At 38.8% G+C, this 24119-nt stretch overlaps 7 protein-coding genes across 9 annotated transcripts; 5 read left to right on the forward strand and 2 right to left on the reverse strand.

Annotated features, from left to right (window-relative positions):
- Positions 1 to 254: 254 nt before the first annotated feature.
- On the forward strand, positions 255 to 2722 carry LOC9325753 (mRNA-decapping enzyme-like protein). Its single transcript, XM_021014672.1, has 8 exons — positions 255 to 601; positions 684 to 724; positions 818 to 867; positions 1033 to 1177; positions 1413 to 1469; positions 1592 to 1706; positions 1927 to 2409; positions 2475 to 2722. The coding sequence occupies exons 1-8, from the start codon at positions 443 to 445 to the stop codon at positions 2529 to 2531; spliced, it is 1107 nt and encodes a 368-aa protein (XP_020870331.1). The 5' UTR covers positions 255 to 442; the 3' UTR covers positions 2532 to 2722.
- A 290-nt stretch (positions 2723 to 3012) lies between these two features.
- LOC9325754 (photosystem I subunit O) lies at positions 3013 to 4039 on the reverse strand. The gene is made up of 3 exons (XM_002892409.2): positions 3770 to 4039; positions 3606 to 3678; positions 3013 to 3411 (listed from the first exon to the last, which is right to left on the reverse strand). Exons 1-3 carry the CDS (start codon positions 3846 to 3848, stop codon positions 3141 to 3143), a joined length of 423 nt encoding a protein of 140 aa, XP_002892455.1. The 5' UTR covers positions 3849 to 4039; the 3' UTR covers positions 3013 to 3140.
- A 104-nt stretch (positions 4040 to 4143) lies between these two features.
- Positions 4144 to 5421, forward strand: LOC9328518 (recQ-mediated genome instability protein 2). 2 transcript variants are annotated; one of them, XM_021014674.1, is made up of 3 exons: positions 4144 to 4437; positions 4523 to 4641; positions 5108 to 5400. In XM_021014674.1, the coding sequence occupies exons 1-3, from the start codon at positions 4318 to 4320 to the stop codon at positions 5133 to 5135; spliced, it is 267 nt and encodes an 88-aa protein (XP_020870333.1). In that variant the 5' UTR covers positions 4144 to 4317; the 3' UTR covers positions 5136 to 5400. The 2 variants fall into 2 exon arrangements, with proteins under 2 accessions (XP_020870333.1, XP_020870332.1); XM_021014673.1 differs by having other exon boundaries at positions 4159 to 4437; positions 4523 to 4699; positions 5108 to 5421.
- On the reverse strand, positions 5391 to 8251 carry LOC9325755 (RINT1-like protein MAG2L). Of its 2 annotated transcripts, none has more exons than XM_021014670.1 (4): positions 7859 to 8251; positions 7688 to 7777; positions 7516 to 7607; positions 5391 to 7423 (listed from the first exon to the last, which is right to left on the reverse strand). In XM_021014670.1, the coding sequence occupies exons 1-4, from the start codon at positions 8151 to 8153 to the stop codon at positions 5483 to 5485; spliced, it is 2418 nt and encodes an 805-aa protein (XP_020870329.1). In that variant the 5' UTR covers positions 8154 to 8251; the 3' UTR covers positions 5391 to 5482. The 2 variants fall into 2 exon arrangements, with proteins under 2 accessions (XP_020870329.1, XP_020870330.1); XM_021014671.1 differs by having other exon boundaries at positions 5461 to 7428; positions 7527 to 7607.
- An 874-nt stretch (positions 8252 to 9125) lies between these two features.
- Positions 9126 to 12368, forward strand: LOC9328519 (GTPase LSG1-2). Its single transcript, XM_002889645.2, has 7 exons — positions 9126 to 9533; positions 9693 to 9794; positions 9889 to 9975; positions 10598 to 10691; positions 10795 to 10851; positions 10935 to 11014; positions 11102 to 12368. Exons 1-7 carry the CDS (start codon positions 9307 to 9309, stop codon positions 12204 to 12206), a joined length of 1752 nt encoding a protein of 583 aa, XP_002889691.1. The 5' UTR covers positions 9126 to 9306; the 3' UTR covers positions 12207 to 12368.
- Positions 12369 to 12743: 375 nt separating this feature from the next.
- On the forward strand, positions 12744 to 20036 carry LOC9325756 (serine/threonine-protein phosphatase BSL2). Its single transcript, XM_002889646.2, has 21 exons — positions 12744 to 13496; positions 14037 to 14097; positions 14210 to 14288; positions 14370 to 14449; positions 14541 to 14635; positions 14736 to 14835; positions 14918 to 14987; positions 15452 to 15553; positions 15634 to 15715; positions 15929 to 16108; positions 16417 to 16684; positions 16777 to 17014; positions 17164 to 17334; positions 17698 to 17936; positions 18027 to 18111; positions 18206 to 18304; positions 18373 to 18572; positions 18653 to 18728; positions 19006 to 19141; positions 19235 to 19374; positions 19462 to 20036. Exons 1-21 carry the CDS (start codon positions 13031 to 13033, stop codon positions 19546 to 19548), a joined length of 3054 nt encoding a protein of 1017 aa, XP_002889692.1. The 5' UTR covers positions 12744 to 13030; the 3' UTR covers positions 19549 to 20036.
- A 514-nt stretch (positions 20037 to 20550) lies between these two features.
- Positions 20551 to 23898, forward strand: LOC9325757 (aluminum-activated malate transporter 1). Its single transcript, XM_002889647.2, has 6 exons — positions 20551 to 21649; positions 21767 to 21907; positions 22176 to 22448; positions 22549 to 22670; positions 22757 to 22900; positions 23112 to 23898. The coding sequence occupies exons 1-6, from the start codon at positions 21439 to 21441 to the stop codon at positions 23691 to 23693; spliced, it is 1473 nt and encodes a 490-aa protein (XP_002889693.1). The 5' UTR covers positions 20551 to 21438; the 3' UTR covers positions 23694 to 23898.
- Positions 23899 to 24119: the final 221 nt, after the last annotated feature.

A 24119-nucleotide genomic window follows, 5' to 3' on the forward strand; every position in this document is an offset into this window, starting at 1 on the left:
TGGTTATGCTCTAATTGATCTTGAAGCAACCCACTGATTATGCTCTAATTGAATAAAAAATCTTCTTCAATGTAGTTTTTATTCTCTGTTTATGTTGGACCATTCATTCTTAAGCAAGCTCTATTGATCTATTCTATTCCTAAGCAAACTCTAATGCTTTTTATGTTTAGTATATTATACAGACAATAATCCCAAATTACTTGTGTATTTTGATTTTTAGTATGAGATTTTTACAGTATTGACAAACAAATAATATTAACTCTAATATATATATATTTTTTTCCAAGTAGACAACAAAATAGCGAAGTGCGTTCAAAAAGTTAGCGTTTTCGTCTCCGTCCCCAAATCTCACAGCTTCCGTAAATCAGAATTCTAGGGTTCTTCCGATTAGGCTAAAATCGAATCGAGATTCCCTAAAAATCTGATCTTTGATTTATAAAAGATGTCTCAGAACGGGAAGATAATCCCAAATCTGGACCAGAACAGTACGAGGCTCCTCAATCTCACAGTTCTCCAGCGGATCGATCCATACATCGAGGAAATCCTCATCACAGCCGCTCATGTCACTTTCTATGAATTCAACATTGAGCTCAGCCAATGGGTAAGCTTCAATCAATCTTCTTATGCATAATTTTGATGTTTGCTTTGTTACCTAACGATTGATCTGTCTTTTTCTCAATCAGAGTCGTAAGGATGTTGAAGGATCTTTGTTTGTTGTCAAAAGGTTACTACTTTCGATCTTTCACTATGTGTAATGTTTATCATTAATCGTCTTCTCAAATCTGATTGGATCCTTTTTTTTTTTGGTTTCTTTCAGAAGTACACAACCTCGATTTCAGTTTATTGTGATGAATCGTCGTAATACAGGTCAGGATTTTCTTCACATAAACGCTTATGTGTGTCTTGTGTCTAGAGAAGGTTTATCTTCTAAGTTAAAAAAATGGTGATATGGATTTAGGAATTTATTGCAAGTTCTTAATTAAGGATTCAGTATTAGTAATCATCAGTGTATTGCTGTATTGGTCTGGGCAGATAATCTGGTGGAGAATCTCCTGGGAGATTTTGAGTATGAAGTCCAAGGTCCTTATTTACTTTACCGTAATGCATCTCAAGAAGTAAATGGCATTTGGTTCTACAATAAACGTGAATGCGAGGAGGTAGCAACTCTTTTCAACAGGTATATATAAGTTACTGCATATCAGGTAGAAACTGTTTTTTGTTATTGGACAATCATGAAAGTAAAATCCATAGATACACGTTGGTTTCAATTGTTGGATCATGAATAGTTATCAATATCGTCTTTTATTTGCCTATTATCATATAGTTTCTTGTTCTTGTATATTTTTTTCTTACTATTTTTTTTTACTTGAATACTCTTTGTATCTCTGCCTAATGGTTCCTTGGCATGACAGAATACTTAGTGCATATTCCAAGGTTAACCAGAAGCCAAAGGCCTCATCTTCAAAAAGGTAAGAGTTTCATGATTAGATTTAGACGTTATTCTTGGATGTATTTTCTTTGAGGTGGAAATTTGAAAATCTACATCATCTGTTATATATTAAATTGAGTTAGATTTTTCTATGTACTGCAGTGAGTTTGAGGAATTGGAAGCTAAGCCTACAATGGCAGTTATGGATGGTCCTCTTGAACCATCATCAACTGCTAGGGATTCCCCTGATGATCCTGCTTTCGTCAACTTCTTTAGCGTAAGTCTCTAAAGCTTCTGTTACACACTCACACTATCTTCTTCATCATGACAGCATCATATACGACTAATGGCAGGAGGGCTTTCTTTTACTTCTAGATTCTTGAATTATCTTCAGCGTAGTATTGGGTCCAACTTATTTCTAAATTGTTGATTTCCCTACTTCAACTCCTCATATTGTAACACTGAATTTATCAAAATTGTTGTTGCCTTGACTACAGTCAACTATGACTCTTGGGAACACTGCGAGTGGGTCAGCAAGTGGACCACCTTACCAATCATCAGCGATTCCTCACCAACCTCACCAAGCTCACCAATCCACCATTGCTCCTCCTGTAGCGGCAGCAGCACCTCCACAGATACAATCACCACCGCCCCTACCATCCTCCTCTCCTTTGATGACTCTCTTTGACAACAACCCTGATCTTATCAGCAGCAACTCCAATGTTCACGCTGATTTGGTGAAGCCGTCTTTCTTTGGGCCCCCGCGAATGATGGCACAACCACACCTCATTCCTGGTGTATCTATGCCCACTGCTCCTCCTCTCAATCCTAATAATGCGAGTCACCAGCAGCGGCCATATGGTACTCCGGTGCTCCAGCCTTTCCCACCCCCAACTCCACCACCATCACTCGCTCCTGCACCCACTGGTCCGGTTATCAGCAGAGACAAAGTGAAGGAAGCCCTTTTATCCCTGTTTCAGGTTTGTCCTTTACCACATCACTTTATTTGAGCTGCTGCGCAAACTTAACGAGTTGCTTTTGACAGCACGATGAATTCATCGACATGATGACCCGAGCTTTACAAAATGCACATCAACCATGAAGCTGCACTGGGTCAGCATCTACGTGTGGGACAGTGGCTGTTTGATTTAGAATGTGTAGTTAAAATGTAGTTTTGTTTCCTCTGAAAATGTTGTTGGAACCTCCGAAGAGGAAGTTATAAGATACTGCACTGCTCCCTTTGTTTAACTCATGGAATTACTTTTTCATTTTATCTACTTTCAAGTTTTTACCTTTCCTCCTGTCAATTTTTTTTCCCGTAGCCTACAGACATATTAAAGACTTTAGATTCACAAAGCTTCATGCATGTTAATAGTTTTGATGGAACATAAAAAAAAAGAGATCATTAGGTTTGTAAGTAAAAACATGTTTGTATGGTTCAAATCAAAGCCGTATTGTCATGTTTCGTGGAAAGACATATCCTTGTTTTGAAGTATTATCCAATCATTTGTAAGCTTCGCTCAAGAAACTCTTTAACATTTTACACTTTAGTTAGACTGACGACATTCTTAAAATCAAGATCATTACGAAAGACTTGTCGATATATAGAATGAAACATCAAATAGCAAAGAAAGCTTTGTTTTGATTTGATAACATTACACATAACCAAGAGAGAGAACATATAGTACAAACGAAACATGAATAGTTATCCTTAGAAGTAATCCTCAGTCCTGCCCTTGAATCCAATCTGTCCGAAAGTGAGGCAGAGGAAGAGGCCTAAGTGCCACGTAACCAACCACAACCAGAACTGTGAAGTGACGGCTGGAGGAGTTGGGAAGTGAGCGAGCTCAGTTCCGATGCTATCGAAGAAGAGACCCGTCAGGCTCTTCCCATTTATCGCCGGAATGCTCGACGGAGCTAGCCATCCGATCAGCCCAAATCCGACCACGTTCAAATCTCTCCTCAACCAGTTCCTCTCAAAGCTTTTGACACAAAACAATTTTTTTCTTAGAAAAATACCTCAAAAACAAGCTTTATTAGTTCCTAACATAACTTGTGATACTTTTGGATTATACGCATTTTCATGGTACTTAAGAAAAACAAAACATAAAATGTGATATATTTGAGAATTATCTTTGTTATTATTAGTATGAGAAGAAAATAAAGAGTGACCTACCAAGTGACTCTTCCTCCCGATGCCCCGGCGAGTCTTAGAGGGTTCTTGGCGCTTAATGTTGGTTTTAGAAAGGCTAAAAAATCACGAGAAATTACAATTAACATTATTCATATGTATATATGTTTGATTCAAATTATTCAAAAAGTCAGAGAGAAAGAGAGTACGTGAAGAGAAGGGTTTGGTGGTGATGGATGATCCTCCGAGGCCTATCACTGTCGATGGTGTTGCAAATGTTGCTGCCATTTTTCTGTTCTTTGCTTCTTTCTCCCAAACTGATCGCCAATATTTTTAACACAAACACAAACGCAAGAAATAGATTTTTATTTTGTGGACAAAGAGAGAGATTTCGAGGATGGGTTATCAGTCAATAGCTTTGTGACACCTCACTATTTTCTTTGATATTGTGGGTCTACCTTTTATTTCTTGGATAAGGTTAATTTTTTATTTTATTTTTTAGTTTGCATTTTTTTTTCTTTTTACATATCGTTAGTTAAAAGGATTTATTCCACCAAATAAAAGGCATTTTATAATATTAGTGAAAACACCATGAATTTCCATTATATTTGTCAAAATAATTCTCTCCAAGCTCTACTAAAAATCAAATTACTGTACAAATACCATTTGCTCGGTTCGGTTTAGTCCGGTTATCGATGAGGTGAAGGCATAAACAACAACATTGAAATTGATCAGCCGAGTCGGATCTGCGGGTAAAATGGACTACAGCTTAGCGGCGGTGAAGATGCTTTGTTCCCAGCTCCGGGACGCTAAACCAACGCCTTCTCAGAACGCCACCGCCCTAGGCGGTGTACTTTTTCAACGTGCTTGGTTACAGGTTCCGAATCAATCTATCATCCCCTCACTGTCTTATAGCTCAATTATTAATTCCTGTTTCGATGATATCGAGTCTTGCGTTGCAGGGAGTTTTGGTCCCCATCTCCGGCGGCGGTGATAACCATATGGTCCTTGATGATGGGACCGGTCTTGTGGAGCTCGGTCTCTCGAGCGATTTTGCCCTCCGTCAATGGAAATCAGGAATGTATGTGATGGTTGTTGGTGTCTACCATATCCGTACCGGGGATATACCTCTACTTAAGGTTGATATGAAAACTTTAGGTCTTTGATATGCTTCCTCATATGCACTTTGGATCAGTCCAATGTGATTTTAGTTTGGCTAGAGTTGCAGACAAGTCAAATTGGTACATTAGAGAGTTAAGTGAGCAATTTAGATGTTATGATCACAAGATCAAGGTGACACAAGCTTAGGTGACTAAAATCACAAAGGAGCTTTAAGTTCCAGAAGAGGTTTTGAGTTTGAATGTATTAGTAACAATCTTGTGATTATATATATATATATATCTAGGTGTGTCAGCATGAAGATGCATATAATCAGTAGTGATTAAGATTCATCTTTTCTTGTGATGTTGGAGTGAGAGTCTCACCTGCATTTACATGCACTGCTTTGAAAACTGAAACTTGTTATTGTTGTTTTAAACTGAAACCAGGTTCATAAGATGGTTGACCTGTCGGTGAGCCCAGATCGTGAAGCCATGTGGTATTTAGAAGTCATGGACGCGTACAGACTCTTCTATGAGCCCTTGATCCAAGAGTTCTCTTGATTCTTCACTTAACTTTTATTCCAAGAGTACATGATTTATCTATTCTTCTTTTAGTTTCACCAGACCAGATTAATCCATTTTTGTTGAAGAAATCAGAGTCATGGGTTTGTACTTTTACGGAATCAAAAGCAAGGTTGTATCATTTCTAAGTTCCTAACACACCGTTTGCTAGTTTTCAATTTATCCAAATTCTACTGCAATTCTCATCTTCTTGATCATGGACTGAAATACTGATACAGTTTACAAAAAAGGCATTCATTACTAGTAGCACCTACAAAATTGTTCCACAAGTTGAGCAGACAAGTTAGAAATGCCAAACAACCTTAGACAATTATTTCCATTTCGACTTAGAGCTCCTCTCAACCGTGCCTTTTCTTCCTCATGCATCCTCAACAGCCTAAGAATCTCTCGCACACGAGGGAAAAATGCACCAGGACGAACACAATAAGGTTGAAGCACTGTAAGAAGTGCCTCTGCGTCGACCTCAAATCTTTCAAACTTTTTTCTCCTTAAAACAGGATCTCCTGAGAAAAATTTACGAGAAACATAATGGTCAAGCCCTTCCGCGAGATTCCTCCACAAGTCCAAGAAGTCTTTCGGGTTCATGTTTACATGAAGAACACATAGATGCCTTCTTAAATTGTCCAATGCTTCTGCGACACCCTGAGACACTGTTAAATTGCTGGAACTGGTAATGATGTCTTCCTCCCATGAAACTGCATTGTTGTGGAAGTGGTCGCTGCAAAGATTGTCGAATTGGTGGAGAAAAACTGTTATGATCTCCATAAGCCAATTGGTTTCCAACTCAACAAGGCTTTTCAGTTCTTCCCCAAAAAAGCAGCCTTGGCAGGAAACTTCAGGCTTTTTATCAACTTTGACACTGGATTCGGCAGCCCACATCTCTACAAAAACCAAATCATCACTCCATTCTCGTAGTTTTGATTCAAGATACCGAGCAGCATTAATTGGTCCACAGGCGTGTATCAGTGTATCTTCAAACAAAATATAGTGAGAGAGATCAGTCTTTTTGAACTCCAGTAACAGAATTTTGAATATACACCAGAGAAATCTGGTGGCAGTAGCTCTTATAAATTGGATCCTTGGTAGAATGGCCGGTAGAGATAGACCATGGTCTATCAACCTCCAAGTCCTATTAAGAAAAGAGTCTGCTACTAATGGCGCTTTATAATCTTCTCTTGTAGATAGAACATACTTTGCAGACCGTGTGTTGGATTCATTACCAAGTGTAGTTCTTTCACTATCAACTACCCAAGCTTTATCATTCTTGACATCCTCTTTAGTTTTTCTATAAGCATCCTTTAGCTCAATCTTCCCCCAGGTCTTGAGCCACTCAGGTTTCTTACAAAATAGTCCCATTACTGATATACCTTGAGAAAACGCTGTCGAAGAGCCTTCATAAGAAAGACAAGTATCTGAATTCACAAATGACTGCATTCGTTTATCAAATGTAACCATCTGATCAACAAGATGGAACCACGATGAAATAACTTCAGATTTCATTTGCTTCTCCTTGTACATATCTATAAGCCCAGGAAAAACCTTTTTCTCCAAGAAACCAGATAGCATCTGGACCATCGCTGAAACCCAAGCTTCTTTAGCACTACAGCTTACTAACATAGCCCTGTCAATCAAAGGCTGTAAGAAATCGTCCACCCCATCAGCGAAGTCTCTTGTAACTTTATAGACAAGTTCAAAAATAAACTCAGGTTGGTCAGCCCATTTCATAAAATGATACTCCATCCGAGATGCAACCGGTTTAACTAGTTCATCGGTAGCCCAAAGTCCATCATTATCATTTTCTTTGGGCATATGAAGCTTCTTCCGTTTTTCCTTGTGGGTATTAAGTTGCTGTAAACCACAGAGGAGTAAAAAGCTTTGGGAATAAGACTCCTTTTTATCTCCTTGCATCAAGAGTAGAGGATTAGGGATACTATCAACATCTCCATGCTCGACTTTGGATGTTGCAAGTTTTGGTGGCCAGCCAAGAGATGAGAGAAAAGCTCGGTGCTCTGCGATAATCTGTGGACGAAGAACAGACAAACTTTTATCTACTCTACTATCAGCAGAATCTACAAGGCGGCGCCACTGGGAGTGATGCCTTGTAACATCACCAAGTATTTCTTCAATCTGATTCATGGTCTTAATGGCATGACTGAACCTCTCCTGCTTCAATGCAAGATCCTGCACTTAAAAGATCAAAGTTTTAATCTTTCATATTTAGCAACCACAACTCCATTATATAGTACTTAACTTGTGGATTGAAAAAGCTTTACTTGAAGCGTACTTCCTTTGCGTTTACTTATAGGATGATGAAACACTGAATCTTCAAGATCTCCAACAAGACTCTCCAACTTTAACGCAGTCACTGAAATTTCGAATCTTTTTTAAATTAGGTTAGCTCACTCTTGATGATGTTCAAGAATCAATAATTCGAGCCAAACTCACCGAAATATTTGCGCCGATTCTGTATACGACACAATTCCTCTACAAGTTGATGTAACTCCCAATTCGTTTGCTTTCCGACAGAATCCGTAGCTACAATGAGAAATTGGAGACAATCAGAAAACTTTAATATCTTTACATGAGCAAAATAAACACGAGGGTTTGGTGACTTACGGAGATTGAGGAGGCTCTCCAGGTTCAATCTCAAATCTTCGAAGGAAACTTTAGCGGAAAGTGAGGTTGAGATCCAGGAAACGGCGTGTTTGGTGAGATCCGTCCGGAGATGGAGAAGACGGTGGTTTAGATCAGAACAGTCGTGGTTTAGATTGGACGTTAGAGTCGAAGCGCGGAGGAGCAGATCTCGGAGGTCTTCGAAACTACCGTCAAGAAAGCCTAGTGAAAGACCGGGGAGGTCGGCCGGATTTGGCAAGACGAACGACAGTGGAAGTGGATGTTCCATCGGACGCATTTGCCGGGAAACGGTTGTTCCTTTTTTTCTTTAAGGCTTAAAAGCCTTCGAGTCCTCGAGTCCAATGGGTTATGTTAATTATAATTATAATTATGTTGCACCAAAAAAATTTGCATAATTATTACTCCAATGGAGCTAGGGCTGAGACCAATTATCCAGGATTCGATCCGAGATCCGCTCCGATCCGCTCCGAAAAATAGGATATCTAGATCCGGATAATGAAAAAGCGGATCCGGCCAGATCCGGATAATAGAAAAATCAAAGCCGGATATCCGGATCCAGGATATTTTATATTATAATAATATTTTTAATATTTATTACTATTATTTAAATTTATTTAATAATTTTTATTATCTTTTATATAATAATAATACTTTTAATAATATTTTTAATTATTTATGTTAAATTATTTGTTTTTTAAATATTTTTCTTTAATTTTATATTAATAAAAAAGAATTTATATAAAAAATCCGGATCCGGATATCCGGCTATTTTTACGGATATCCTATATCCGGATATCCGGGTGGAACGGATCCAGATCCGGATCCGGATAATGAAAAGACGGATCCGGCCAGATCCGGATCCGGATACCCTAAAAAGCCGGATATCCGGATCCGTCTCCGCCCTAAATGGAGTAGTTTTTATTTTTTTTACAAAATAATTATATATTATATCTATTTAGAAATTTAGAGATTTTATCTTTAAATTAAAATTATGTTATGTTATGATTTTTAAATGGGTTATAATTAGATTGCACCATAAAAAGGTTTGTATAATTAATGTTTCCTTTTTTACAAAAAATCATAATGTTTACTAGTATTTAGAGAGATTTTATTTTTAACGTTATCATGAAATTAGTGATGAGAATAATTTCTGGATATGGTTCAATTCGTGTGACACATATGATTATTTATTTTTTTAACGAAAAGAAGTAAGAAAAAGAAGTAAAAAAAAAAAAAAAAGAGTTGATTTAGCTTCACCGTGCAGCGAGTGTGGTCGGCGGCTGACGTTTTGTTACCCTAAGGAAAAAAAAAAAACAAACACTTTGAAACACATAACAAACGCGCCGTCGAATCCATCTTCAAGGGTTTAGAGACTTATAGGTTTTACTTGAGAAGAAGAGGCTGAGAGTCTGAGACAGAGAACCAGAGAGATGGGGAAGAGCGAAAAGACGTCGTTAGGGCGATCACTGGTGAAGCACCACAACCATATGATTCAAGAATCCAAAGACAAAGGCAAGTACTACAAGAATCTTCAGAAGAAAGTTCTCGAATCCGTGACCGAGGTCAGCGACATCGACGCCATCATTGAGCAAGCCGAGGAGGCTGAGCGTCTTTACACCATTAATCACAGCTCCTCCACACCTTTGTCCATCAATCTGTATGCTTCTCTTCTTCTAAATTCCTCTTTCTCTGATTGATTAGGTTTTTGTGGATCTCTTTGTATGTATTCAATTTCGTAATGAGATGGGAGAACGATTACTTGTCATCTTAATCTTCTTACGGTGTGCTGTTTCTCTAATGTTGTTTTTGGTAACAGAGACACAAATTCCAGCTCAAGTGTTATAGCACCTGAAGAATGGAGAGAGCAACAGAAGATAGAGGAGGCTTTACACGCCAGTAGTCTTCAAGTGCCTCGAAGGCATGTGCTTTTTATTCTCTTTAGATTTATTCTTCCTTTTTCTCATGGCTCTCCAGACAAAAGTATCATTTTTCTTTGTTTTCTTAATCTTCAGACCTCCGTGGACACCTGAAATGTCAGTGGAAGAACTTGATGCTAATGAAAAACAAGCTTTTCTGAATTGGCGCCGGATGCTTGTGAGGTTAGCTTTTTGTGTTATCCCATCTTAATGATCCTATTCTTAGCTTTGCTTCTTCAATGTGTGTGTTATAACCAAATCATTATCTGTCCCCAAATGTTAGTTGGTGATGATAAACTTTAGTCAGCTTCTGTCTCATAGTTTTGTTCAAATGGTAAAATCTGATGCTCTAATTGATAAAATGCATGTATTTTGAGCATATTCTGCCCTTCTTTACTGAGAAGGTCGAAAGGAGATAAGTTGAGAAAATCTCACTCTTGTATCCATTTCCCCCCAGAAAATCTCAGTTTTGTTATTGTTGATATTAATGTGCTGTGTCCTGTGTGTAAGTTTATATTATGTAGGATTTAGCTTTTGCTAAAGCCGGAACTTGTATAGAATTGAGGTGTGTTCAAGATATCTTTCGTATGTAAACCAAACTAGAGTTTATAGATGTTTGACCCTAATCAATTTTTGGATTGGGAAGTTATCCTTTCTCACACCTTGAAGCAATTTTTAACTCACATAAGATATACTTTCTTTTACTATATTAGGTGTATGATTTGATTTGTCATGTGCACGTTTCTATGTGGCTTATTGCTATTTGTGTATGCATGCTTACTTTTTCTCCTGTATTTTGGTTTAGCCTTGAGGAAAATGAAAAGCTTGTGTTGACTCCATTCGAAAAGAACCTTGACATCTGGAGACAGCTTTGGCGAGTGCTTGAACGCAGTGATTTGGTAAGTCTTTGTCAAAAATGTATCAACCTTCTCAATAAGTTCAATTTCTGCGTTTTAGTTAATTGCAAAACATTTTTGGTTATTTACACTTGTCCTTTTTCAGATTGTTATGGTAGTTGATGCTAGAGATCCACTGTTTTACCGCTGCCCTGATCTTGAGGTAGTGCATTTTCTCCCAGCTTGAAACTCCACTTGGCACCATATTCGTGATTCATACTTACTTAAAGATTCATTGTGACACAGGCGTATGCTCGAGAAATTGATGAGCATAAGAAAATAATGCTTCTAGTTAACAAGGCGGATCTTTTACCTACTGATGTCAGGTTAGCCAATCCTCCCGTGGCTTACTACTTTGCCTCCAACCTTTTTTGTCTTCTAATCAATTGGTTTACCTTTTGACATATCTGTAGGGAGAAATGGGCAGAATATTTCCGCCTTAACAACATTCTGTTTGTTTTCTGGTCAGCCATAGCTGCTACAGCTACCCTAGAAGGTAAAGTCTTTAAAGAGCAATGGAGACAACCCGATAACTTTCAGAAGACAGATGATCCAGACATTATGATATATGGCAGGGACGAGCTGTTGAATCGTTTAGAATTTGAGGCTCAAGAGATTGTCAAAGTAAGGAATTCTAGAGTAGCATCGACTGTTGAATATCAACGTGATCAAGCCGTGGTTGGATTTGTTGGGTACCCAAATGTTGGAAAGAGTTCTACAATCAACGCATTAGTGGGTCAGAAGCGAACAGGTGTCACCTCTACCCCAGGAAAAACAAAGCATTTCCAGACTTTGATAATCTCTGATGAGCTTATGCTATGCGATTGCCCTGGTTTAGTCTTCCCTTCGTTCTCAAGCTCGAGATATGAAATGATTGCTTCTGGTGTACTTCCAATTGACCGGATGACGGAGCACCGTGAAGCTATTCAGGTGGTGGCTGACAAGGTCCCTAGACGTGTCATTGAGAGTGTCTACAACATCTCTCTTCCTAAACCCAAAACCTATGAGCGTCAGTCCCGCCCGCCTCATGCTGCAGAGCTTTTAAGAAGTTACTGTGCTTCTCGTGGCTATGTTGCCTCTAGTGGACTACCTGATGAAACAAAAGCTGCTAGGCTTATTCTGAAAGATTACATTGGAGGTAAGCTGCCGCATTATGCAATGCCACCTGGAATGACACAAGGTGATGAAGCGGATATAGAGGACACTGAAGAACTTGAGGATATTCTCGAAGGTTCAGAGTCTGAAGACTCTACAGTAGGAGATGAGACAGAAAGCGAGCAAGTTCCTGGTATTGATGCGGTGCTAGATGATCTGAGCTCGTTTGATCTTGCCAATGGGCTTAAGTCTTCAAAGAAAGTGACAGCGAAGAAGCAAACCGCTTCACATAAACAGCACAAAAAGCCACAGAGGAAAAAGGATCGAACTTGGAGGGTTCAAAACACAGAAGATGGAGATGGGATGCCTATGGTTAAAGTTTTCCAGAAACCGGCTAACACAGGGCCTCTCACGATGCGTTGATTAGCAAATTGTAGTTCATCCGAGTAAACATGGCAACCAAAGCTACTTAATGTTTTTTTTTTTCAAAAAATGTAATAACAGTTTTGAACCTGTCGCAGTTCTCGAGTGTCTTGATGTTTTTTATTTTTATTTTTTATAATTAAAGTATTATTTTAGGGAAAAGGAGAAAAAAGAAGAAGAGAAAAGGTTAGAAAAGTGACAACTCAAATCTGGTGGAAATTGGAGAATTGTATTTGCCAGTTGGAGGAGATACTCATCGCTTTGTTTTGAGAATAAAATAGCCAGATAAATAGAGTTTTCATGAAACTTTAAATATAGTGAAAAAGAAAGTTTAAACATTTCAATAACCAATTCTTGTTGCTAAATATGTCATTACCATACGAGAACTCTTTTTTATTTTCCTTAAATCGATATAAACCAAAGTAAAATAGAAATGTTTTAAGTAGTAATTTCGGTTCGTACGTTGGGGCGATGAGTTGGTTCGTTGCCATTCGCGTCCTTGAGGGTTAAGACTGATTACTAAGGAGAAGAGAGGAGAGAGAAACTTGGGATAAACAAAAAAAAAAAAAAAAAAAAAAATTTGGTTTTCCTAAATGTGTGAATGTCTGCTTCGTTATAATTTCCCTGGAAAATAACTGTCTCGGTTGTAAACAAGCCTCGAGGATCTGACCGGTGATGGAAAACTAGGGTTTCGATTTTACCGGAAATTTTCTCCGAGAGCGGCAAGTTTAACATCAGATATGTTGTTGATCAGCTGGATCGGTCTTTAGTTAGGTTTTGTTTTTTCTTCTGTTTCCCACTTTTGAAGCTTTTGAGGTTTGATAATGGATGAAGATTCGTCTATGGTGGCTGACAACGATCAGGATCGGGAGTTTCAGAGCCTTGATGGAGGCCAATCTCCTTCGCCTATGGAGAGAGAGACGCCTCAGCAGATGAACGACCAATCACCTCCTGAAGGCGGATCGGTGCCAACGCCGCCGCCTTCGGATCCTAATCCGACGAGTTCTCCGCAGCAAGCGGCTGCGGTTGTTGGACAAGAGCAGCAGCCGGCGCAAGTTGTTGGTCCGAGGTGTGCACCTACGTATTCGGTGGTCGATGCTATGATGGATAAAAAAGAGGATGGGCCTGGCCCTAGGTGTGGTCACACGTTGACGGCTGTGCCTGCTGTTGGTGATGAAGGAACGCCTGGTTACATTGGTCCTCGTCTTGTATTGTTTGGTGGTGCGACGGCTCTTGAGGGTAATTCTGGTGGCACCGGAACTCCAACTTCAGCTGGAAGTGCCGGCATTCGTACGTTTGCCTTCTCCTTTTCCTAACTTGTTAAATAATTTTGAGTATCACCGCTCTTCAATTGCCTTCTCCTTCGCCTAACTATTGTGAAGTTGTAGTTTGCCTTCCTTGCTTTGAAGGTTCTCTCCTGAACAATTGAAAAAGTTTATTCGTTTCTTATGGCTTAACTATTCTGATAGAGGGCCCTTGTCAAGCCTTAAACTTCTAAAGATTTACCGGTTACAAAGATATACACTGGTTATTCGCGTCCGATCCTTGTGAGTTTGTCTAAGTTTGGAAACTTTAGCTCTGAAAGCTTCATATCTGTTAAATTAGCTGGCAGTCTTAGGTGAAAATTTCTCAACATCTATTGCTTTGAATCCTTTTTCATATGGAATCGGTAGAGCGAAGAGCTTGATGTAGTAGCAGGACACAGTATTGGCTGTGGGATATTAGATCATTAATTTGCTGATAGGTTCTATGTTCTAGCTCTTGTTATTTCTTAAGGTTCCTAGACTTACCCGGTTGTATTAATTAATTAGGGTGTTCTTTTCTCTGCAGGGCTAGCTGGTGCAACTGCTGATGTTCATTGTTATGATGTACTTTCTAATAAGTGGACTAGGTGAGCATAAAATGTGTATTACTTTGGTTTTTCATTCTAATTATGAAAACTGCATGAGGTCCTACCCCTTAAAAGTGTGGATACCAGTTAATTAATTGAAATGAGGCTACAGGCTTACACCCTTTGGAGAACCACCAACCCCGAGGGCCGCACATGTTGCCACTGCAGTCGGGACCATGGTAGTTATTCAGGTAGGGGAGAAATGATGTCATTATATTGAAGTTTATCAATTTAAGCTATGAAAGTGCTTGTAAATTCTCTCTGTTGTGCAGGGTGGAATTGGTCCTGCTGGTTTATCGGCTGAAGACCTTCATGTTCTTGATCTCACTCAACAACGGCCACGATGGCACAGGTCTGAAAATAAACCTGCCACTAGTGGCTATCTCGGTTTAAAATTTATATTACTAATTTGTGTCTTGATATAGATTATGTTCTCTATCCAGGGTTGTTGTTCAGGGTCCTGGACCAGGACCGCGTTATGGACATGTCATGGCACTCGTGGGACAAAGGTATCTCATGGCAATTGGTGGAAATGACGGTAAGCAGTTTTCCACGTTGACTTATTCGCAGTGTTTTATGTAAGGGTATTATATTCAACTTAAACCTTCACCCTTCTGAACTCCATTTTAAACTACCAGGAAAACGTCCACTCGCTGATGTATGGGCCTTGGATACTGCCGCCAAGCCTTATGAATGGCGTAAGCTGGAACCAGAAGGGGAAGGTCCACCTCCCTGCATGTAAGTTTGATTACACTCCTTTATGATTGTGTGCTTTGCACTGGAGTAATATTGTTTTTATCTGTTTGTACGTTGTGACTAGGTATGCAACTGCAAGTGCGCGTTCCGATGGTCTTCTTCTCCTCTGTGGTGGAAGGGATGCAAACAGTGTGGTAAGTGAAGAGATTCGTTACAGTCTTGCCCAATTATCTCTTTGAAAACAGACACTGAGTCACGTATAGAGGCATGATTTTAGAATTTTGGCTTTTGCTTTAGTGTGAGATAAAAATGGGGCCGTGAGATTTTGTCAATTTCTTATAGAGGTTGAGTTTTGTCACTGAGCAGAAGAAGTACGTCTTCTCTGCTGGTTAAATTAATCAAGAGTTTGTGTTTCAACACAGACTCTTAAGAAGTAACAACCATAAATTGTGTGCAAGACCTCGTGAAGCTTCTCTACGAGAAAAGGAACTATAATTTCTTTGGTCAACAAGGAATGAGCTTATTATCAATTATGTCTTTATACATGATCATGAGAAGTTTTCAATTGTGTAAAGTGAAATTTGACACTCAATGGACTGCTTTAAACTTGAATGCTTGATTGAGGAGCTTAATATTTTTTTCTACGTTTGATTGATAGCCTCTGGCCAGTGCATATGGACTTGCGAAGCATAGAGATGGACGTTGGGAATGGGCCATAGCGCCTGGTGTCTCACCATCTTCCAGATATCAGCATGCAGCAGTATGGAATGCTTCTTCGTCTTTGGTTCTTCTGTTTTCTGTCCTCATCAGAATTATTAAATTGTTTGATGGATTATGTAGGTCTTTGTAAATGCAAGACTTCATGTGTCCGGTGGGGCACTTGGTGGTGGACGCATGGTTGAAGACTCATCCAGTGTTGCAGGTTAGCAAACGAAGAGACTGATGTTTGTGCTGTTGGATTATCACTGAGGAAATACTTGAGTTTCCTTAAGAATTGCTGCACCACTTTTAGTCTTCTGTTGGCCATTGTTGAAATGCGTCTCATGTATAGACGAGAGTTGTATATGATCGTTTTATACTAAAATGTGCATTGGGTTCATCTACAATTCTCTGATTGTCTATTGTCTTTTTACAGTATTGGATACTGCAGCAGGTGTATGGTGTGATACGAAATCAGTTGTTACTAGTCCTAGAACTGGCAGGTATAGTGCCGATGCAGCTGGTGGTGATGCTTCGGTTGAGCTGACTAGGCGTTGTAGGCATGCTGCTGCTGCAGTCGGTGATTTGATATTTATCTACGGCGGTTTACGTGGAGGTAAAGAGAAAAGCTTGGCCGAACTTTGTTAATGTACATGTGATGCTTTGGTACAGACCACCGTTGTTTAGATTTCACAATTTTTGTGCATGCTTTTCAATGAGGATGAACCAATATAAACGGTTTGATTGTTCTATAAATGTGGCGTAATAGACATTGTGTAGCTAGTGTGTGATACTGTAGAATTACACTTTCTTTACTAGGTATTATTTTTCGTTAGAATTGAAAGACCATAACAGAAATAGCAATTATATAATCTGTTTCAGATTATGGTTTCACTACTTAATTATATATTATTGATACTTTAGGGGTGTTACTCGATGACTTATTGGTTGCTGAAGATCTTGCTGCTGCGGAAACAACATATGCTGCTTCTCATGCTGCCGCAGCTGCGGCAACAAATTCCCCACCAGGTCGATTACCTGGAAGGTATGGTTTTTCAGATGAAAGGAACAGGGAGTTATCTGAATCAGCCACTGATGGCGCTGTTGTGCTGGGAAGCCCTGTTGCACCCCCTGTAAATGGTGATATGCATACTGATATTAGCCCTGAAAATGCATTTCTTCCAGGAACTCGGTTAGCTAACTTTTTTAAATAATGATTTATCTTGTGCTATATTGTTAACACAGTGATGACTTTAGTGACAACCATCGATCACAACTTTGTAGGAGAACGAATAAGGGTGTGGAGTATCTTGTTGAAGCATCAGCAGCGGAAGCTGAGGCGATCAGTGCTACGTTGGCTGCTGCCAAGGCACGACAAGTCAATGGTGAAGTTGAACTCCCAGATAGGGATTGTGGTGCAGAGGCTACACCTAGTGGGAAACCTACATTTTCGCTAATCAAGCCAGATTCAATGGGATCAATGAGTGTTACTCCTGCAGGGATTCGTCTTCATCATAGAGCCGTGAGTGTCACACTTATTGTATTGAATATATCAAGTCTTGCAGTATACTACTTCGCACACCATGTTCTTCATTTACTAGTATTTCTTACCCCAGATTCTCACCACTAATGCATTTTTGGTTTATAATGATTCTGGCACTTTGTCATTAGGTGGTGGTTGCTGCAGAAACTGGTGGCGCCTTAGGTGGAATGGTTAGACAGTTATCTATTGATCAATTTGAAAATGAGGGACGGCGTGTCAGTTATGGGACACCAGAAAGTGCAACAGCAGCAAGGAAACTATTAGATCGACAAATGTCAATCAATAGTGTTCCAAAGAAGGTAAAGATTTTGGTTCTCAACATAATTTTCTGTAAATTATTGGGATTCATCCTACATGTGGATTTAAAAACACAGTAATACATTTGGTAATGTGTGATGAAAAGGGTACAATCTTGAACTATTATTCGATACTTTCTTTTGTGGCATTGGTTAGTCGTTTGATTGCTGTGATAGAACTCGAAAATGCTATTGTAAAGGTATACTATCTCCTGGTTTGCATTACTGGTAACTCATAGTTGAAGATTCCTTTGCATCCTCTATTTTGTTCAATTGGGAATCGGGTGCCTAAAGATTCGCTTAGTGATTTGGCCAGGTGTCTATTCGGGAGTTCTAACGATCAGTGACCTAACTATGTCATAATAGGTTATAGCTCATCTTTTGAAGCCTCGTGGGTGGAAGCCTCCTGTTCGACGCCAGTTTTTCCTAGATTGCAATGAAATAGCTGATCTTTGTGATAGTGCAGAGCGTATCTTCGCAAGTGAACCAACTGTATTACAGCTTAAAGCTCCTATCAAAATATTTGGTGATCTGCATGGGCAGTTTGGGGATCTTATGCGCCTTTTTGATGAATATGGTTCACCATCTACAGCTGGAGACATATCGTAAGTGCACCACTAAAAATTCTGACATCATTGGCCCTACTTCTTGCTATTTTTACTGGGACATTACTCATTCCGTTGTTTAATTGTCAGATACATCGATTACCTCTTCTTAGGGGACTATGTTGATCGGGGTCAACACAGTCTAGAAACAATTTCCCTTCTACTTGCATTAAAGGTAGTTGTATGTGTATTATGTTAGTTTTGACTTGATGCACGTGTTCTAGTTGCTTGACCATAGAAGGTTTGACATTCTATTTCCGGTACTGCAGGTGGAGTACCAGCATAACGTACACTTAATTCGGGGAAACCATGAAGCTGCGGATATTAATGCCCTTTTTGGCTTCCGAATAGAGTGTATTGAGCGAATGGTAATGTATTCTGCTTCTGAATCTCTTGTTTCCATGTTTAGTTGTCTCATGTTGTTGTTGCTTTGTAGGGTGAACGCGATGGAATCTGGGTGTGGCACCGAATAAATCGTTTATTCAATTGGCTACCTCTTGCCGCATCAATTGAGAAGAAAATTATATGTATGCATGGGGGTATTGGTCGTTCTATAAATCATGTGGAGCAGATAGAAAATATTCAACGTCCAATTACAATGGAAGCTGGCTCCATTGTGCTTATGGATTTATTATGGTTAGTCCATGGCTTCTATATGTTGGTCTGGTTATTTTTTCGGTCAAGTCTTACTAGTTTGTTAATTTGGAATTTGTTAGGTCGGATCCAACTGAAAATGACAGTGTCGAAGGTTTAAGGCCCAATGCTAGAGGTCCGGGATTGGTTACTTTTGGGGTAAGTATTTCTCTTTTGTTTTAATTTTATGTTGTCTGAATTTAGTTTTTCCTCCCTTCATAAAACTGGTTCATCTCTTTCTTTTCCCACAATATTTTTTCTGTGCAATGAGATGCTGCTATTTGTTAGACCCTTGGCCTCGAATATATGATATTTTTTTGAAACCGAGGAATATAGTCTAATTTGCTCCCAATAACTTACCATATGAAGAAGTGTTAATTGCTTTTGCATTTCATTTTTACCTGTTCTGTTACTCACTAAGACTTGACATTTGTAGCCTGATCGTGTCATGGAGTTCTGCAACAACAATGATCTTCAGTTGATTGTACGAGCACATGAATGTGTAATGGATGGATTTGAGCGTTTTGCTCAAGGACATTTGATAACGCTCTTTTCTGCTACAAACTATTGTGGTATGTACATGGACTCACTAGTGCCGTAACCGGATTTAGATACTTTGATGGGGTTATTTCTGTTTTGTTAATAATTTTTATACTAAACCTCAGGTACTGCAAACAACGCTGGGGCTATCTTGGTATTAGGGAGAGATCTTGTAGTGGTTCCTAAGCTCATTCATCCGTTACCTCCAGCACTTTCATCGCCTGAAACTTCACCAGAAAGACATATAGAAGACACATGGATGCAGGTTCATATTGCTTCATTTCATTACTGAATCTTGGTCCATAGTTTGACCTGAAACATTGGTACTTAGCGTAGTATGCACTTTTCGCAGGAGCTGAACGCGAATAGGCCAGCGACGCCAACCAGAGGACGCCCACAAAATTCAAATGACCGAGGAGGTTCTCTGGCTTGGATGTGAGGCAGACAAAGAGGCACTCGTGCACATACATACCGCTCCCAAAAACACTTGTAACATCTGCCTCCTGGTGTTCCTCATGTGTACAGAAAAAGATGAGCCATAGACGAGAAACAATGAGGTTTGGAGATATCAGGGGGTGTGTAAATTAAGATGTTAAAAGGTTAGAGAAGTCAGTTTTGGTGGTGGTTTAGTAGTGATTTGTAGAGTTTATTTGTTCGGGCTTTAGTCCTCTCGTTCATTTTTATTCAGTCTGCTGCTTCTTCCTTTTTATCAATATCTTTCTTTTTTACTCTTCAAGTGTCCTCGTTGTTTTCGTTTGTGGTATAGTTTCTTGGCGAGTGGATATGAATTCTTAGAATGGTAATGGTTGATTAGTTGGAGGATGGTCTGATGTCGTTGGGGGGGCTTTTGTGTATTTTAATTTTATTACCAGTTCATACTTTGTAACATTTGTGTTGATTATATGATACGAAAATTTTTCCTGGCTTCTTTTGGGCTATCTAAGCTAGACCTAGACCAAAGAAAAAAAATGAAAAGAAAGAAGTGTGTATTTAATGTCCTAGAAAGCGACTCTGAGTTGATTCATGGATCCTCGGGTGATGGACCCAGTCACTGGATTTGGTTGAGATTCATAAATACTTGTGCTTTGTGGCCTTAAAATGAAACAATGTTGATGTCGGTGTGATTTGGCATCGATGCTGCTGTCATTGGCTCCAAAAAATCTTTTGTTTTGGCGAAAATATTTGGAGAATCAGATGATGGTTGAAGTTAAGAATAGAGGGCATTAGATGGTTGAAGTTAATATTGTTTTGGATATACGATGATAATAAAAAAAAAAATGTTTAGATGAGTTTTGAACCTGATGATGTATTAGTCAAACTTCTTCTAGTCATCGCATTTGAGTTTGATTTGACAGCTAATGTTGTGATATAATCCGTAGCAACATTGATATAGTTCCTTTTTTTGAGATAAACCGCGGGAATTAAGGTCATAATCTTTTTTTTTTTTTTTAGTCCGTTCTTATTTAAAGAATGTCTTTTTGTCCCAAAGGACGTTCATATCGTTGATGTGGTATTGTACGATCGGGGTAATGGGTTCCGTACGTTGATGCCAACTTGTTGATATTTTTTTTTGGTGTGTGGTAGACTAGATTGAAAGAATAATGATTAAGCGACATTCAGTAAAAGACGATGTTTTGTTCTCTTTCAACAACAAAATTTTGTTGAGGTGTGTATATGGACAATATAATAAGGGATGATCCAATCCAAGTTTTATTACTTAATCAGTAAATGCTAATTTAGGGACATTATCAGATCTGATTGCTTTGATATTACAGCTAGAATGGGAACAAGTGGATGGCACAGAACAGATCTTGTCAAATTACAGAAACGGAATGATTTGGAGTAGCTGAAAGGAAAAGTTGAATTAAACCTTTTTCATTCGTTAAATCAAATGTATCATACACTGTACTATATACAATTCACTAAAGTATGATATAACTAATATCATCATCAATTCCTACCGGTTCATCTAACTAATCCAGCTCAGCATAAAAAACCTCACGCGTCGCTCCAATAGAGGGGAGGGCTTAACTAGTACCCAACTTACTGGGCTAGGTTCGACTCTGTTAATTAATTACATTTTCATTTTCCATTTAAAGAGACTTTAACCTTCAACGCTCGAAGTGCAACGCACCACTTATTTTCAATAAAAATAATAAAATAACATTTCATGAGTCCTAAACAAGAGTCTCTCTTGGTCTTTATAAATAACATCGATCCATGTACACAAAAACAACCAAGTCATCTTTCTATGTTTTCTTCTCTTTTTTGAAAAGTAATCAGAGAAACAAAAAAACACTTGAGAGCTGAGTGATCATCAGGAGGTGTTATGGAGAAAGTGAGAGAGATAGTGAGAGAAGGGATAAGAGTAGGGAATGAAGACCCGAGAAGAATAATTCATGCTTTCAAAGTGGGACTTGCTCTTGTTTTGGTCTCTTCCTTCTATTATTACCAACCTTTCGGTCCTTTCACCGATTACTTCGGTATCAATGCAATGTGGGCTATCATGACCGTCGTTGTTGTCTTTGAATTCTCCGTAGGTTCGTCACGTGACCACAATCATCTAGTGTCTAACATTTGAATATATATGTCTAATACTTAAGAATTTTTTTTTTTTGGCCATAATATTATTTAATTTCGGCTTGCTGTGTATTTAGGGGCTACACTTGGGAAAGGACTAAATAGAGGAGTGGCAACATTAGTAGCAGGGGGACTAGGAATTGGAGCTCATCGACTAGCAAGATTGTCGGGTGCAACAGTGGAACCTATTCTTTTGGTCATGTTGGTCTTTGTGCAAGGTAAACCCTAATAACACTCTTACATTTTTAGATTACTATGCATGCGGTTCCAGACTTTTGATCCATAATTTTGTGAGCTAAACACTAGATCAGACATATATAGTCTCTTCCACAACATCAAAACTTGAACGCGTGATCTTGAGGCAATCTTCCTTTGGAAGGTCTCCTAGTACACTTGTAGACTCATATTTGCATACATACATCATATCTAGAAGATTGAGCTAGGATTAATGGTAATATATATATATATATATATATATATCTGCAGCTGCCTTGTCGACGTTTGTGAGGTTCTTCCCATGGGTGAAGACAAAATTCGATTATGGGATATTGATATTCATATTGACGTTCGCGTTGATATCGTTGTCGGGGTTTAGAGACGAAGAGATAATGGATTTGGCAGAAAGCAGACTTTCAACAGTGGTGATTGGAGGAGTCAGTTGCGTCCTTATCTCTATCTTTGTCTGTCCTGTTTGGGCTGGACAAGATCTTCATTCTCTCCTTGCCTCTAACTTTGACACACTCTCCCACTTCCTTCAAGGTTTTTTTGTTCGTTCTCTTTTTCTTTTCCTAATTATGTTTTTACAAGAAAATTAAAATATGCATATTCGATTGTGAATGTAAAAGTGGGAAATTGGCAGATTTTGGGGACGAATATTTTGAAGCGAGTGAAGATGGGGACTACAAAGTGGTGGAGAAGAGGAAAAAGAATCTTGGGAGATATAAAAGGGTTCTTGACTCCAAAAGCGATGAAGAAGCTTTGGTGGGTACTCTCTATATCTCTCTCTTTCCCTACTCGCTTCACATTTGGATTGAATTTTGTATTGATATTTGCTCATTTGCGTTTAGGCTAATTTCGCAGAATGGGAACCGCCGCATGGACAATTTAGGTTTAGGCATCCATGGAAACAATATGTTGCCGTTGGCGCATTACTCCGGCAGTGTGCCTACAGGATTGATGCCTTGAATTCATACATCAACTCAGATTTTCAGGTATCACTAACTTTTTGTTAGGTGTTTGATTTTAAATTAAAATTCGAAAAAATAATAGGCTATAACATGTAAATATATATAATCGCAAATGCAAACACAAATAACATCGGTTTGAAATTCTTAGTCTGTTATATAGTAGATGTTTTTGTATGGATGTTTTAACATAGTATATGTTTCTTCTAACCCTTTTGTTTATCTCTTTTTCTATTAGATCCCAATGGACATAAAAAAGAAATTAGAAACACCATTAAGAAGAATGAGCTCGGAGTCGGGAAAATCAATGAAAGAAATGTCGATTTCATTAAAGAAAATGATAAAATCATCTTCTTCTGATATCCATGTCTCAAACTCACAATCTGCATGCAAAGCTCTTTCTACTTTACTTAAATCAGGCATCTTGAACGATGTTGAGCCTCTTCAAATGATTTCATTGCTCACGACTGTCTCCCTACTCATAGATATTGTTAATTTAACCGAAAAAATCTCAGAATCCGTACACGAGCTTGCATCCGCTGCAAGATTTAAGAACAAGATGAGGCCGACGGTGCTATTTGAGAAGTCGGATTCTGGAAGAATTGGTCGTGCCATGCCAGTAGAATCTCATGAAGATGATCATGTTGTCACAGTTTTACATGACGTTGATAAATCAAACAATTCGCGTGGAGAGAGTTCACAGGACTCATGTCATCATCATGTTGCCATAAAGATTGTTGATGAAAAACATGAAGATGGTGAAATACATGTACATACGAGCTTGTTAGAAGATGTGACCAGAAATGGCCGTCTTCACTGAGTAATTCGTTCCTCAAACCTCGTATTGTGATGCATATGAGGAGCAGTGTTTTGTACCCTCAAGATTATAGAGACGAGACCATCGGTATATAACGTTTCGGGTATTTCAGATTTGAAGTTTGTTACAAATACTATTATTGTAGCCTTTGAGCATTTCTGAACTATTGGTCACACATTTAATAAAGTCTTGGTTTTCGTTTTCCGATGCATTTACTCTTTTAAAAAGTTTTATTCAAATTTTAAAAATAGCATGGTTTTATTTTCGGATTATGGTGTTTCAGAGAGCCTCACTAAATAAGAACATAGACCGCCAGATGAAGGGATGAGGACAAATGGGGACGATAAAGACAATTAACTCCGGCAACAACTCAAGATTGTTACTATTTTCTATGACCACTACACTATGACCATGACTATATAATTATAT

This window comes from Arabidopsis lyrata (assembly GCF_000004255.2).
Source record: "Arabidopsis lyrata subsp. lyrata unplaced genomic scaffold ARALYscaffold_1, whole genome shotgun sequence".
Classification (NCBI taxonomy): Eukaryota; Viridiplantae; Streptophyta; class Magnoliopsida; order Brassicales; family Brassicaceae; genus Arabidopsis; species Arabidopsis lyrata.

Bases quoted from the DNA above. Each gene is read 5' to 3' on its own strand.
- LOC9325757 (XM_002889647.2), top strand. From the start codon at position 21,439: ATGGAGAAAGTGAGAGAGATAGTGAGAGAAGGGATAAGAGTAGGGAAT. The intron at 21,650-21,766 runs GTTCGTCACGTG...CTGTGTATTTAG, and splicing joins TGTCTTTGAATTCTCCGTAG to GGGCTACACTTGGGAAAGGA. The intron at 22,671-22,756 runs GTGGGTACTCTC...ATTTGCGTTTAG, and splicing joins AAAGCGATGAAGAAGCTTTG to GCTAATTTCGCAGAATGGGA.
- LOC9325753 (XM_021014672.1), top strand. From the start codon at position 443: ATGTCTCAGAACGGGAAGATAATCCCAAATCTGGACCAGAACAGTACG. The intron at 725-817 runs GTTACTACTTTC...GGTTTCTTTCAG, and splicing joins TCTTTGTTTGTTGTCAAAAG to AAGTACACAACCTCGATTTC. The intron at 1,707-1,926 runs GTAAGTCTCTAA...CCTTGACTACAG, and splicing joins CTTTCGTCAACTTCTTTAGC to TCAACTATGACTCTTGGGAA.
- LOC9325754 (XM_002892409.2), bottom strand. From the start codon at position 3,848: ATGGCAGCAACATTTGCAACACCATCGACAGTGATAGGCCTCGGAGGA. The intron at 3,679-3,769 runs GTACTCTCTTTC...GTGATTTTTTAG, and splicing joins CACCAAACCCTTCTCTTCAC to CCTTTCTAAAACCAACATTA. The intron at 3,412-3,605 runs GTAGGTCACTCT...TTGTGTCAAAAG, and splicing joins TCGGGAGGAAGAGTCACTTG to CTTTGAGAGGAACTGGTTGA.
- LOC9325755 (XM_021014670.1), bottom strand. From the start codon at position 8,153: ATGCGTCCGATGGAACATCCACTTCCACTGTCGTTCGTCTTGCCAAAT. The intron at 7,608-7,687 runs GTGAGTTTGGCT...TCGAAATTTCAG, and splicing joins GAATCGGCGCAAATATTTCG to TGACTGCGTTAAAGTTGGAG. The intron at 7,424-7,515 runs GTAAAGCTTTTT...TTTTAAGTGCAG, and splicing joins GCAAAGGAAGTACGCTTCAA to GATCTTGCATTGAAGCAGGA.
- LOC9325756 (XM_002889646.2), top strand. From the start codon at position 13,031: ATGGATGAAGATTCGTCTATGGTGGCTGACAACGATCAGGATCGGGAG. The intron at 13,497-14,036 runs GTACGTTTGCCT...TTTTCTCTGCAG, and splicing joins AGCTGGAAGTGCCGGCATTC to GGCTAGCTGGTGCAACTGCT. The intron at 14,098-14,209 runs GTGAGCATAAAA...ATGAGGCTACAG, and splicing joins CTTTCTAATAAGTGGACTAG to GCTTACACCCTTTGGAGAAC.
- LOC9328519 (XM_002889645.2), top strand. From the start codon at position 9,307: ATGGGGAAGAGCGAAAAGACGTCGTTAGGGCGATCACTGGTGAAGCAC. The intron at 9,534-9,692 runs GTATGCTTCTCT...TTTTGGTAACAG, and splicing joins ACACCTTTGTCCATCAATCT to AGACACAAATTCCAGCTCAA. The intron at 10,692-10,794 runs GTAAGTCTTTGT...GTCCTTTTTCAG, and splicing joins TGCTTGAACGCAGTGATTTG to ATTGTTATGGTAGTTGATGC.
- LOC9328518 (XM_021014673.1), top strand. From the start codon at position 4,318: ATGGACTACAGCTTAGCGGCGGTGAAGATGCTTTGTTCCCAGCTCCGG. The intron at 4,438-4,522 runs GTTCCGAATCAA...CTTGCGTTGCAG, and splicing joins TTCAACGTGCTTGGTTACAG to GGAGTTTTGGTCCCCATCTC. The intron at 4,700-5,107 runs GTTGATATGAAA...AACTGAAACCAG, and splicing joins GGGATATACCTCTACTTAAG to GTTCATAAGATGGTTGACCT.